The sequence below is a fragment of the Mustela nivalis genome, assembly GCF_964662115.1.
Source record: "Mustela nivalis genome assembly, chromosome: 10".
Classification (NCBI taxonomy): domain Eukaryota; kingdom Metazoa; phylum Chordata; class Mammalia; order Carnivora; family Mustelidae; genus Mustela; species Mustela nivalis.
This window is the reverse complement of record NC_139029.1, coordinates 48,617,181-48,631,363: the sequence shown is the minus strand read 5'-3', so window position 1 is coordinate 48,631,363 and position 14,183 is coordinate 48,617,181. Positions and strand designations below refer to the sequence as shown.

Sequence of the window (14,183 nt, the reverse complement as noted above, 5' to 3'; positions counted from 1 at the left end):
CAGGAATACCTCTTTGGAAAAATCAGAAAACAGGCTCTGGAAGGGAGGAAAAAGCCAATATGCAGGGTCAGCCAATAGTTTCTGCATACTACCCCAAAGACCTTGGGATGACAATTTATATATAATATGCTTTAAAAATATTTAGTATATATATATATATCCACTTCTTTACGACTCCTGAACTTTTCTGGGTTTCTCATTATCTGGCTTAGAAAGCTATCTGTTCAGCTTCTGTCGCTGAGGCAAGGGGCAAACTTTTCTTCAGAAGTTTCCCTTCAAGTGGTCTGGTCTAGGCAATATTTTTAAATCGTATTTAAATCTAACCCCACAAGAGGGTGGGAGCTACAAATGGCTACTGAGCTAGTTAGCTCCAGGTGTTCACAGTTTCATCCAAGCTCACGAACGAATATCCTCATGTATGCATGAAGCCGTACACAGCAGGCCCTGCCTGCACAGGCAAAGGGAGAAAAATTCAGGAAATAAATTATCCTGAGCTCAGGGGAGAAGTTAAAGCAATACTTTAATCAAGTGGATGGAGATAAAACCCTTTAATAAATAAACCCCAGCATCCAAGCACAGTCCTGTTTAGGTCGTGCACCAGCGGGATGTGTGGTGCCATCTTCACTAGATCAGGTGGGACAGGAGGGTGGGAGGAAGGGCTGAGACCAGGGGGCGGGCAGAAGGCACCGAGACCCAGGTTTCCACTGCACTGTGTGGTTCTTGAGATGCCTAGCACTTTGAGGGCCTCATTGGTACAACAGAAAAATATAACGAGATCTCCTTACCTCCTGACAATACTAATGTGGAATTATCATACTCTGGACAAAAATGCGAATTATTTTTACTCATCATATTACACGTTTTATCTCTAAGTCTGGCATATGTAATCTACTCCTTACTAAATAAAAATGGGCAAAAGAAATGCCAAAATATTCATTTAAAAACATATTTATTAAGAGGAAGCCTCATCTCTAGGGAGAGCAGGATGGGTTTGGAGGGCAGGGCTAGGGCAAAAGGGTTGGAGGAGGATTTGCTTTCTACCTTATATCCTTTATATCAATTTATCTGAGCACAATATGTATGCATGACCTATTCAAATATATATGCATTGATTCATCACATTTTTATAAATCAAAACACAGGAAGTTAAAAAAATGATAATGAGCAGTAACATCAAAATATACTAAATAGGGCACCTCGGTGGCTCAGTGGGTTAAGCGTCTGACTCTAGATTTTGGCACAGGTCATGATCTCAGGGTTGTGAGATCAAGCTGAGTGGACGTGAAGGCTGCTTAAGATTCTTTCCCTCTGCCCCCTCCTCTCTCTCATACACACACACACTCACATTGAATACTCACAGATCTGTCATCCAAGCAAAAACTAACATTCGAGACTAATTTTTTAAAAAATTATGAGTAGATATGAACATCGTTAGAATAAAGCAAAACCTAAACTGTTATGCTAAAATAACTGATAGATATTTTTATCTAGCATTCCATGAAATAATAATGATGACCATAATAATGACAGTTCATACTTACTTTATACTTAGCATGTAGCAGACACTGGCCTAAATTGTTTTTTTTTTTTTTTTATTGTTTAATTTATAATTCAGCAGATTTTAGAGAGAAAGGGTGAGTATGTATGTGCGCTGGGGGAGGGGAAGAAGGAGAGAATCTTAAGCAGACTCCATGTTGAGCACGGAGTCTGACTTGGGGTTTGCTCTCACAACTTTGAGATCATGACCTGAACCCATATCGAGAGTTGGACACTTCACCACTGACTGGGCCACCCAGGTGGTCCTAAATCCTATTATAATATTTCTAAATGTGGCTACAATGTTGTTGATCTAATAAGCATTTATTTAAAAAAAATACTCAATGCAGAGAAAATCCTGGAACACTGAGAAAAACTTCAAAGCTGGCCAGAACATACATGCGTGTCTGTAATTAAGTTTTCCTCCACACCATGAAGAAGCCAAGTCTTCCACAGAAGTGATAAAGGCCAGAATAAGGCTCAACAAAAAACTATGACAGTGGATACACTTCACTTCTAGGAACTTACCAAAGGCGTGTCTTTTCCTCCCACAATGCTGAGACCAAGACCTGAACGTCCCTTGGATATTTCTATAATCATCTCCTGGCCAGGAACAATGGGACACGTGGCAGGGTCCACTGACAGAGGGGCCTGGAAACCACCTGGAGAAGGATGAAACAGAATGATGGGCAAGTAGGAGAGGCAGCCCAGTGTGCATACTGTATTAGTTGGGGAGTACACGGTTTGCATGTGTCTGTCATTTCACTCTTTTCCTGCTGAGCACCATGGAGAAAAGACCTGGGTCCTTCACATTCATTCAGGAAGGGATGAAACCCGACATTTTGGGGATGAAAACAGTAACTACCCTCCTTACTTAATCAACTATTTTAAGTATACTTGAAATTTTTTTAGTCTTAAAATATACCCTGAAAACTCGCACAGTAAGATGTAAGATGATTAGGAGCTGTCTGGGTGGCTCAGTTGGTTAAGCAAATGCCTTCGGCTCAGGTCAGGATCCCAGAGTCCCAGAATTGAGTCCCACATCGGGCTTCCAGCTCCATGGGGAGTCTGTTTCTCCCTCTGACCTTCTCCCCTCTCATGCCCTTATTCTCTCTCAAATAAATAAATAAAATCTTCTAAAAAAATGTAAGATGATTAGATGATTAAGAACATACCGATGTATGTTATAATGAAAATAAAGACTGCTATGACAAAAGATTCTGAGTTATAGTTAGAAGATACTAAGAATTAGTGCTTAAACACTTTTAATTAGAGCATATCATGAATTAAGATATATAAAGGATTTCATAAATAAAGTATGATGTGGCTGAAAATAAGAATTATCTAACAACGATCCCAAAATATATACATGGTTAAAAAAAATGTCATAAATACAACATTCAAAAAGTAACTGCTGGGTCCATGGCTGAAAAACTTGTTACTGCTATTTTATAAAGATTTACTTTTTACTTTTTAGCTCTATTGACTGAGCCAGCTAGGTGCCCCAAGGTTTACTTTTTAAAATCGTTGTTTTATTTTATTTATTTAATTTTCTTAAGTAGGTTCCACCGCCAATGTGGAGCCCAGCATGGGGCTTGAACTCACGACCCTGAGATCAAGACGTAAACTGAAAACAAGGGTCGGTCACTCCACGGACTAAGTTACGCAGGTGCCCCTAAATCATCGCTTTAGATTGGGTTTCTCTAAAAAAATGAGTGGAAAAAAAATATTTACTGGCTAGGAAAAGATGTTCAATACAACCCTTTTATCTAGCATAACTTCTACATGTGTGCATTTTCCAGGTGACTGAACCTAACCAATTGAAAAATCAAAATATTCAAAATGTTAGCTTCAAGAGCTTCTTGTACAATAACAGCCTCCAGAGATGATTATCTTCTTTGACAACTAAGTTTGATTATGGGGAGTACCGATTCTTACACAAGGGAACAGCTTAGATAAGGGCTGATAATAAAGGGCCCCACCTGCTGGTCAGCGGCAGCTAATGCACAGGGCCCAGCCTGGGATTCACAAAGCTCATTAAACAGCTGCACAATTGCAGGCCCCCAAATCCTGGCCTGCAGGCTAAAAATGATTTTCACATTTTCAAAAGTTTGGAAAAAAAAAAAAAAAAACATTTCAAGACATGTGAAAATTACATGAAATTCAAATTTCAATGTCCATAAATGAAGTTGTATTGGAACACAGCCCTGCTAATCCATTTACTTCCAGTCTACGGCTGTTAGCACCCTGAGACAGCGGAGCTGAGTCGTTGCAACAGAGACCATATGGTCCGCAGGCCTTAAATATTTACTATCTGGCTCTTTACAGAAAAAGTTTGCCAATCCCTGATATTAAACAAAAGGAAACAGGCTCTAGGTAAGCCTGTGGAGGGTTCTGCTCTGACTCAGTAATAGTAATAATAAAGCAGGTTCTGGAGTGGTGGGGACATGCATTTAAGCTCCCAAGAAGGGAATTAATAGGTGGGTGAAATGGAGGCTCATTCTTCAGCCAAAAAATGCATGTAACGAGCCGTGTTCTAATAGGAAGTAAATGAACAATGTGTGTGAGGTGCCCAGTCCAGCAGCTGGCGTAATGTGGCAGGCATACAGTTACTCTTTCTGACCACATGGAATTTATTAATCTAATGGCCTCCCAGTTAAGAGTGAGAAATTTAGTGATACAACCTTGGTAACAATAAAAAATGCCCTATTAGGAGGAGAATATTAAATTAGAAACCTAATTTGACTCTAGATCTTTTGGCAGCATATGCATTTCACACTCCATTTTCCATTCACTTACACTAAAAACAATGTGCAATAGTGCATAATTTCATGAATGCTTTACAAAGTTTATCCTTCTGTAAATGACTAGTGTAGCCTCTTTTGTTTTTAAAGATTTTATTTATTTGACAGAGAGAAATCACAAGTAGGCAGAGAGGCAGACAGAGAGAAAGGGGGAAGCAGGCTCCCTGCTCAGCAGGGAGCCTGATGTAGGGCTCGGTCCCAGGACCCTGAGACCATGACCTGAGCTGAAGGCAGAGGCTTTGACCTGCTGAGCCACCCAGGCACCCCTAGTAGAGCCTCCTGAGTGAGAAGAGAGGACAGAGAGTCAGAGATGCTGGGGACGGAGCTTCTCTTCCTCCACTTCTGTCTCACCCTAGCCAGTCCTGAGTTAGGGCTGGTATGTATTTACCCCAAACAGCCCAGCCCGAAGCCTGACAGATCGAGCCCCCAATGTTTGGTAAGTAGAGGACTGAATGAGTAGAATTTCCACAGATTAAATAATGGGAGATTAATTTCTGTTACCAAGATATAAATATGTGATGCATCTTATCAAAACTCAATGGGTCTACATGGTAGTTGCTGTCTTAGTAAAAGGCCAGGTGATAAGTATTTTGAGCTTTACAGACCACACATTCCCTGCTGAAATACTCAATTCTATCCTTATTGTGTGACGGGAACCTTAGACAACAGGTAAACAAATGAGTATTCCAAGAAAATTTTATTTGTGGACATGGAAGTCTGGATTTCAGAGAATTTTCATGAAATGTTCTTTTGACTTTTTCCAACCCCTTAAAAATATGAAAACCATTTTTAGCTTGCAGACCATACAAAACATATGGTGGGCCAAATCTGACCTATGGGTCATAGTCTGCTGACCACATTCATTAAGTATTTTAGCAAAAATCTAGTATTTTGGAATAATACCTGCTTGCTAAAGTTTTTGAGTTAATATTTATGAAAAAATATGCACAAGACAAATACATAAAGGTGTCAGGCCTGTTAAATTCATGCAGGGGTGTGCTTTGCCACTGGTGAGCACGTGTTTGATTTTTATTTTATTTGTTATTTTACAGACTTATATTACATAAAAGCAAAGTGGAAATACTCATTATTCATTCTGAAATTCTATTTCAACTGCCAGTCAGCATAATTCATGCCAGGAATTCAAAGAGAGAAAGCGAATACTCATGTCTTTAAGCACTGAAAATTAACAGTCTTCAAATAACTTACATCAACATATGCAAGGCTAACAATTTGACTGAATATGATTTTTAGGAGATAATACTCATATATCAAACACAATCTTTTGGAGAGATTACAGAATAATTTGTAAGCCTCATATGTAAACAGTATTTACTGAGGGCCTTTTTTGTTTTAGCACCTTTATACTCAATAAACAGGCAACCACAGTAGCAGGTTGAGGAAAATGGCGGCCTGGCCAAGACTTGGAGCTAAGGAAGCAGAGGAGGGGTACAGAGCCAGGCTTCCCGACTCCCGGTCCAGGGCGCTTCTCAGGATATCACAATTCCCTCCTTTTCTCATGTTGGAGGAGTCAATTCAGTTCGGCTCATGGAAAGAATCATACCATAGTTTGTGAAATCCGCATCCACTGAGTGATACGATGGTGCTAAAGGGATCTCTTGTGAACTGAAGGAGACTTTTGTTGAATTTTTTTGCTGCTGCTTCATCTGGCTGACAGCCTACAAAAGAAGGGAAAATTAGACGAATGTCAAAGACGAGAACGAAAAACCAAAGGATGAGGCTTTAAAACTGGTGTGTTGTTCCCCAAACAATGGTGGCACTCCAGTAATGTCTTCTGAGAATTTAGAGTGGAATAGGTGGCAGGAGGAAGTTAGGATGGTTTCTGTCCCATCCCCCATGCTTCCCTAACGAACTTGACACCCAAGATGCTTCAGTGAAGGGTGGATGGAGGAAGGGAAGAAGGATAACAGCTGACGATACTCTATCATTGTGGTCTGTATATTGTGGTCTGCTGGGGCTGGGAAACAGAAGAAAAATTTTTTCAATTTCCATTGATTCTGATGAAATCAATGTGAAGTCCACATACCCATGTTGTGCCCACTGAAAAGCAATCCATGCTGCAGATGTTCTGAGCATACGACAATGTCCTTCTCTTCTGGATACATCCACAATAGTTAAATGCATTAGACAGGTTAATTGAGCAACATGAGGGCCAGGAAGAGGAAATAAGCATCCACTGAAAGTCTAGTAAGTGCCAGGTACACTAATGCCATTTTAATTCACCCTAAAGAACGATACTTTATTCACCCTTGATTCCCAGTACCTGGAACATAATAGACCCTCAATAAATGTTCGATGAATGAATGAGTCGATGAATGGATAGAGAAGAGCAAAATTAAAGACATGGAAACTCACAGCGGAAAATGGATTTGTACTTCAATAGAGGTACAGAGACCTTTGCTATGTGAGCTCTGGAAAGTTAACTCATAATTCTGGATTTCTGTGGATAATACCTTCAATGAATATTAGTATTGGAAAACCGAGGAAAACTAAAAGGACTCCATGCTCGCTTAACAGGCAGTTAAGAAACATAGGTAGAGACCTGACCTGCCTTCTGGATCTGTAGTTAGCCAGGGAACCCATCCCCAGCTGGAAGATTCTGGTGGAGGCAGTGAAGCACCAGGCTGTCCCTGGAGTCTAGAAATAGGATCAAGGTAACTGCTCCAGAACAATGACACCTCAAGATTCTGGCAGTGGAAGGCTGTGCCTTAGTACAAGGCACGGTGCAGCATATAAAAACTAGAACAACACCAGCCCTTGTGTATCTGTGTTGTGCTTTCCCGTTTTTTAAAAACGCTCTTACATCCATGAACTCTTTAAATCCTAAGAACAACCTGGAGAGTGAGACATTATTACTTTCTTTTCCAGACAAAGAAACCACTGTCAAGTAACATGTCTCAGTCACACAGCTATTTGGAGAAGGAGGTCAGATTAAAAGTCAGTAGTAGCGAAAGAAAGTTACAAATTCTTTTTTTATTTTTATTTTTTAAGGATTTTATTTTTAAGCATCTCTATCCCCACTGGGGGCTTGAGCTCATAACCCTGGGATACGCGTGTGTGTTCTACTGTCTGAGTCAGCCAGGTGCCCCAGAATGATACAGATTTAAAATGTTTATCAAACCGCTGCTATGCACTGGTTCTATGGACGTTCATTTTCTTTTCTGTAGTTTTTCTCACCAACATTTAATAAAGACCGTATACTTACTTTAGAAGACTTATTCAAAGACATATTTTCAGTGATTTAAAAAGAGGGAAGTGGAAAAATGACAAATACAGGTTTACTACGAGAAAACTGAACAATGGAACCACCTAGATACCAATGACTCTGAGGACCATACTTTCCAGTGTCCTTGGACTAGGTGTTGGTCAGTAGATGTAAACAGATGTGAACTGTACAATTTTCAGGTCATTTTCTGCAGGGTAAGGATCCTGTCCTCCTGTTCTCTCTAACTGGAATGCAGATGACAACTGCCCGAGCAGCCGTCTTAGATCAAAACTGGATGCATTTTTTTGAGGATGGTAATCAGATGCCTGAGTGTGTGACACTGGGAGATACCACATCATTCTCAGACTGATATACCCATACTTGATACAGAAGAGAAACTTCTTATAGAGACTGAACCTGATCTTAATTCATACAGCATTTATGTCCAACTTTTGTTTTCTATCACCTTTAAAAAGCACATCATTAACAAAGCTGCTAGAATTCTTAGTGAAAAAAATCATGTGATTAAAAAAATGTATTTTTTAAAAATTTAATTTTATTTATTTGGTAGAGAGAGCACAAGTAGGGGGAGCAGCTTGCAGAGGAGGGGGCTCAATCCCAGGACCCTGGAATCATGACTTGAGCCCAAGGCAGATGCTTAACTGACAGAGCCACCCAGGTGCCCCTTATTTTGTTTTTTTTAACCAATTAAAAAAAAATTTTTTTAAAGATTTTATTTGTTTATTTGTCAGAGAGAGAGAGAGACAGAAGGCACAAGCAGGGGGCGCAGCTGGCGGAGGGAAAAGCGGACTCCCCACTGAGCAAGGGGCCCGACACAGAACTTGATTCCAGAACCCTGAGATCATGACCTGAGTTGAAATCAAGAGTCGGGCTCTTAACCGATTGAGCCACCCTGGCATCCCCATTTATTTGAGAGAGAGAATCCGTGCCTAAGTGGGGGGTGAGGGGAAGAGGAAGAAAATCTTCAAGCAGACTCTTTGCTGAGCCTAGAGCCCTATCCAAGATATCATGACCTGAGCCAGGACCAAGAGTAGGACACCTAATTGGCTGAGCTACCCAGGGGCCCCAGAATCATATGATTTTTAAATCAGTAATGTTTGTGCTAATCATTATATCCCAGATCTGGGTAGCATCCCACTGCATTGTGCATGATATGTTTCCAACAGATAGTGATAGGATTGAACTCAATTAAAAAGTAAGGAAACAGTCCACAGAAACCAAGTGAAACATCCAACATCTATTTTTAGAGGCTGACCTCTTGTTGGTGGGTGTGGTGATGGATGGGACGTGTGGTCCTGTGACTCTTCAATTGGCACAAACCCAAACTACTAAGAATGAAAGAAAGGAAAGGTTGGATTGGCTGTTTAATAGCTTCTATTCAAACATGAGTGGGAATGGACGTTCTAGGTTATCTAACCTAACTAAACCAGTGGTTCTCAAATGCTGTCTTCATAACAGAAATTGTCAGGGACTAAGTAAATCAGGACCTAGGTGGAGCCCAGGCAAGTTTTGTTTTGAGAGTTACTGCTTAAAGTTAAACCATGGGTTCTTTACCCAGGGTTTCCAAGAGACCCACAAAAGGCAATTACAAAATTTTGGGAATTACAAAAAATCCTGTGTTGTACCAAAATTATGTTTATCAGTGTTTTTCTGGGGAAGGAATCTACAGTTCATTTATGATGCAAAACAAAAATCACCATTCGAAGAATATATGAATTGTTGAGCTTGCTAGTGCTGACTAGTCGTGTGGCCAAAGGAGAGTCACATCGCCTCCTTACGCGTAAACTTCCCCATCTGTAAACTGGTAGTGGTATTTCTAAACTTTACGAGCTTGTTGAAAAGATCAAAGAGAGAAGAACATAAATATACCTATCACTATGCCAGAAAAGCTCAAGATTTCAACTGATAATAGCTATCAATGTCTTCATGTCTTTTGATAATAAATGACCAGCCAGCTGCTGATTAAAAACCAAGTGGGTGGTTTGGAACAGCTCAAGGGGTTGGAAGTTCTTCATAATGAGCTGACCCAGGCTCACAGCAGGTGTTGCCCACTGACCTCAGGCTGGTTCTCTGCTAGAGCTACTGACCCAGCCAGGCATCCCCACACCTACTCATTTTTTTAAAAAATTTTATTTTAGAGAGAGAGCACGTGAGCAAGTGGGGGGCAAGGGAGAGTCTCAAGCAGCCTCCCCACTGAGCGTGGAGCTCAATGCAAGGCTTGATTTCATAACCTGAAATGATGACCTGAGCCAAAATCAAGAGTTGGATGCTCAATGGACGGAGCCACCCAGGCACTCCTATACCTACTCATTTTTACTTGGGTTTTTAGTATGTAAGTTTGGAGACTTTACAAATTTATTTTCTCTGGCAGTGTTTGAAATACCATGTAAGCTCTAGCTCCTTAAATATAATGACAGCTAATACAGTAATAATGTAAATTTTAGTAGTATGAACGTATCACCTAGCACACAGAAATAAGAATCAAGATTTTAAAAAGAAAAAACTCAATACCAACAAAAGTACAAAAATTTGACAGACAGAAATTTATAGTTTTTTTTTTTAAGAGAAGTGAATTCAAAATGCAAGGAACACCAAAGTTACTGTATTTGCATTTTTATAGAACTACAAATTCTCCCACTTAAGATTTTTATTAATGACATTAAGACATGGCACTCTCAGAATTTACGTATAGATGTGTTTGTAGGGATGGCTCACTTTTAAACACCTGCTCAGAGTACTGGCCCAGGAAAAGGCACAAAGACTATTTCCACACACCTTGCCTAGAATCAATGATATGGCTGTGGGCTGACCTCCAATTCTAAGACACACCATAACCTCCCAGCAAGTTTCATTGCAATCACTTCCTTTCTTTCTGGAACCCATTTATAATGCATACCATCCCAACAGAGCAGAACCTAAGGTGGAAATTACGTACATTGTCCGTTGGACACTCCGGTGCCTTTTGCTGACCAGCCACCTGGGAGATGTCCTCCTGAAATAGAAAAGATACAGCCAGTTACAGGCATTTCAGGGCTCAAATGCATTCTCCAACTGTAGCAAACATCACGGGGCTACAAAAATGACCAAAGCACCAGTTTGTTCATCCATCTGAACAAAGTCTTGTTAATAAATGCAGCCTTGCCATGTCCAAATGTTTCTTTTCAGCCCTTTCAGAGCTATCAGGGTTTAAACTTATCAGATACCCACTGATGGTCACTTCAGCTAGAGTTTTTTCTTCTTTTGCCATTCTAGTAACCTCTAAATTTGTATTTGTGCTGAATATTTAGTTCTTTCAGGGTTTGAACTCTGATATTAGAACTTTTTCCCCTGAAAGTCACCAAAGACACTGGAGGATACAGAGTTAAATTAAGTTAGTCCTGAATCCCACAGAAATGTGCAGAGTCCAGGTTTTAGAGAGAAGTAAACTGCCAAAACACACAGGAAACCAGTGCATACCTAAAGGGTGGTTTCCTGAGACCAAAACATCGACCAGAATTCTTAGGTCTGCCTCCCACCATATCCCATCCTTCTTTTCAGGCAAAGTCACAGGGGAAATTATCATCTGATGGTTTACTCTCAGGCATGAACTCCTGCATTTGGACTTGGACTAGGCAGGGAACATGGAGACAGACTGACTGGGATAGCAGAAAGGATGGGCTTACTGTAGCCCATGGTAAATGTCTGAAAGACACCAGCTGGCAGGTCTAATATACAGACTGCAGGTAGGTAAGCTATCTGAAGATGACGAGAGGTGTGACTTGTATAGTGACTTGTTTGTGATCCTAGTTCCTCGACTTAAGAGTTCTGCAACCTGAGCAGATTTCCTGACATCTCCAAGCCTCACTCAGTCTCGTTTATAAAATGGGAAAAAATAAAGGTTGTTATGCTCTAGGGATATTGTGAGGATTAAACAAGGCAATATATGGACAGCACTTAGCATGGTACCTGGCAAACAACAAATATGTAATAAAGATGTTAATGATGATAGTAAATGGAATCCAGCTCTGATACACCCACATTCTTAACTCTACTATAGAGCTAGTGAAAATAATTACATGGACAGACACTTTCTCCTTTGGGGGATGCTGGAGTACTATCTGATATCCCCTACCCTCTCCCTGGTTTCTTCTTCGAACATACCGAACTAGTTAATCCAAAGGGCTCCCATCAGATTTGTAACAATACAATAGATAGTGATCAGGTCCTGTCCAGCCATTCATTATCGCTCGATTAGGTTACAGTCCCATCCTGTCTCATCAATTCCCTATTGGTTTACACCTGAGAACACCTGAGAACCCCAGCACATAATATCCTGAGCCTGCCCCCTAGGTCCCCGGGAGGATTGTGATTTCCCTTATCTGCCCACTTATTTTTTTAGGACCAAAGCTCTTTCTCATTTAAATACAGATTATCTCTCAATTTCTCCCATATGGGACCAACATTGGAGAACTCCTCCTAACAACCCCCCCACCAACTGTGCTCCAAAACAGATTATAAGCTATGAGTTTACAAGTTCCTTCATGCATAATTCTTCCCGGAGCCCCTGGGCAATGCCCCTTCCATAGCACCACCAAGTTATTTTCTCACAATTTATGCAACACTGTGTTTTATCTTTTTTTTTTTTAAAGATTTTATTTATTTGTTTGACAGAGAGAGATCACAAGTAGAGAGGGAGGCAGAGAGAGAGAGGGGAGGAAGCAGGCTCCTCGCTGAGCAGGGAGCCCGATGTGGGGCTCGATCCTAGGACCCTGAGTTCATGACCTGAGTCAAAGGCAGATGCTTACCCGACTGAGCCCCCAGGTGTCCCCTGTCCCATTTCTTATACTGATTACCCTTAAGCCTCTGGGCCCAGAGATGGGGCCAGTGCATGATGATGATGATGACAGCTAAAACTTACTGAGCACTAACTGCCAATTACTGACCTACACACCATCCCTATTTCAGAGGCCGATGTGCACAACAGAACCGTGGGGTAAGGGCTATTATCCAAACTGCAAACGCTGGAGCGAGCATATGCTGAACCAGAACTTAACCAGATGCATTGCGCTGCAGAGCTCCTGCTCTTAACCGAGGATGAACCACAAGGGAAAGGCAATGTGCTGTTCACCTCCTCCCAGGGACACACATGAGAGTCTTAGGAGCCAGCCTCAACATGGTGATTCCATTTTTAGATACAACATTAAATCAGAACGAGTCATGCCGGCTTATTTTGAGCTTGGGCAGCCGAAAAAAAATTCGTGGCACTAACCACCCCAGTGACCTAGGGTACGTCACTTTCTTCCGTGTTTTGTTTAAACATAAATTTAGAACTTGCTCCTCTTCCAACTACTGCACTGAGGGAGTTCTTAGTGCCTTCAAAGCTGAGGTTCTGGGACAGTCTAAGGTGCCAACTTTGCACAGGAGACCCCTAAATAAGAAGGCTGAGGAAGGAGGGTGAAAAGATCATATTATTTTGTGGAACAAACCCAACAGAACATGTTCTATGTGCATTATATTGTAATCATCAGCACAGTACTATAAGCTCCTGAAAGAAAATGCTTTGAGAGCCAAGCAAGTTCCTCTGATCAAGAGAAGGAGCTTTCAAGCAGTGGATATAAAAAGCAACACTGGGAATATTCTATATAATAGATAATAACAGGGATGTCCAGTTTATAATCATCAGAGCTGGTGAACTTCTATCCCAAACTTGGGCAATCCACATGTCCTGTCTGTCCAGCCACAGCAATTGGTCCAAGGGTAGACATCTGAACCACCTAAGAACATCCTGTGCATTTCCCAACACGGACCCAAGGAAAGAGAGTCAGCCCCTTTCTGGCCCAGAAGCTTCGGAATTTTCGATGGCCACATTCCCACTAAACTAAGAAAGCAAGTCTACAGACATAGAGAGTCAAAGACACATCCAGACACCTATGGGGCACCAGGATTCAAGTTCCAACGATCCCTGAAGCTGTCAACTTTGCTTTTCCTGCTGTACTGTAAAAAGGGCCTGTAGCTTATCAGTAAATCTCCCTTTGTCTGTAAGGTCAAGATGAGGTTTTATCACCTGCGATCAAGAGACTACTGATTAATATGAGGTAGAGCCTAGAAAAGATCTATCAGGATAACAAACTCACAGGGGTCAAGCCAGAAGGTAAGCCAGGCAAAGATGAAGGAAGAGAACCAAGCAAAGAAAGCAAACTTGGGAAGGCTGCTCAGCCTAAAGATAGTCAGACTCTGATTTTTTTTTTTTTTTTTTTTACTATTCCATTATAGATGTTTATTATAATATATAATGTTATTTAAATTTGTCATTAACGAAATTGAAGCTTCAAAGTATTTCTAATATTTAGCCTGTGGTTTTGTGTCCCCCCCCCTTTTTTTATTATAATAAAAAATAAAATAGACTCAGTGATTTTTAAAAGATACCTGTCAGACACAGATTGTCTCCTGCTGATCTGAGTCCTAGGCCTTTCCCTCTGGAGCATGCGGATACACTAGAAAAGGACAGCCTTTGCCTGGATCAGCCCCACCAACTCCTCCCCGACCTGAGGCCTACATTAGCTGAAATACTATCAGCAAGAGCTCCCCAGCACCTTCCTGTGCCCCTCTGCAGTCTT

The 14,183-nt window shown here is 41.0% G+C and overlaps 1 protein-coding gene across 8 annotated transcripts in view; it reads right to left on the bottom strand.

Moving 5' to 3' along the window:
- PATJ (PATJ crumbs cell polarity complex component) overlaps positions 1-14,183 on the bottom strand; it is a 373,944-nt gene that overhangs the window by 68,933 nt on the left and 290,828 nt on the right. For all 8 annotated transcript variants that reach the window (XM_082687804.1, XM_082687800.1, XM_082687806.1 and 5 more), the window contains 3 exons: positions 10,523-10,579; positions 5,905-6,019; positions 2,065-2,198 (listed from right to left, as the gene is read on the bottom strand). In XM_082687804.1, coding sequence (XP_082543930.1) covers positions 2,065-2,198; positions 5,905-6,019; positions 10,523-10,579 — 306 coding nt within the window. The remainder of the gene's footprint in view (positions 1-2,064; positions 2,199-5,904; positions 6,020-10,522; positions 10,580-14,183) is intronic.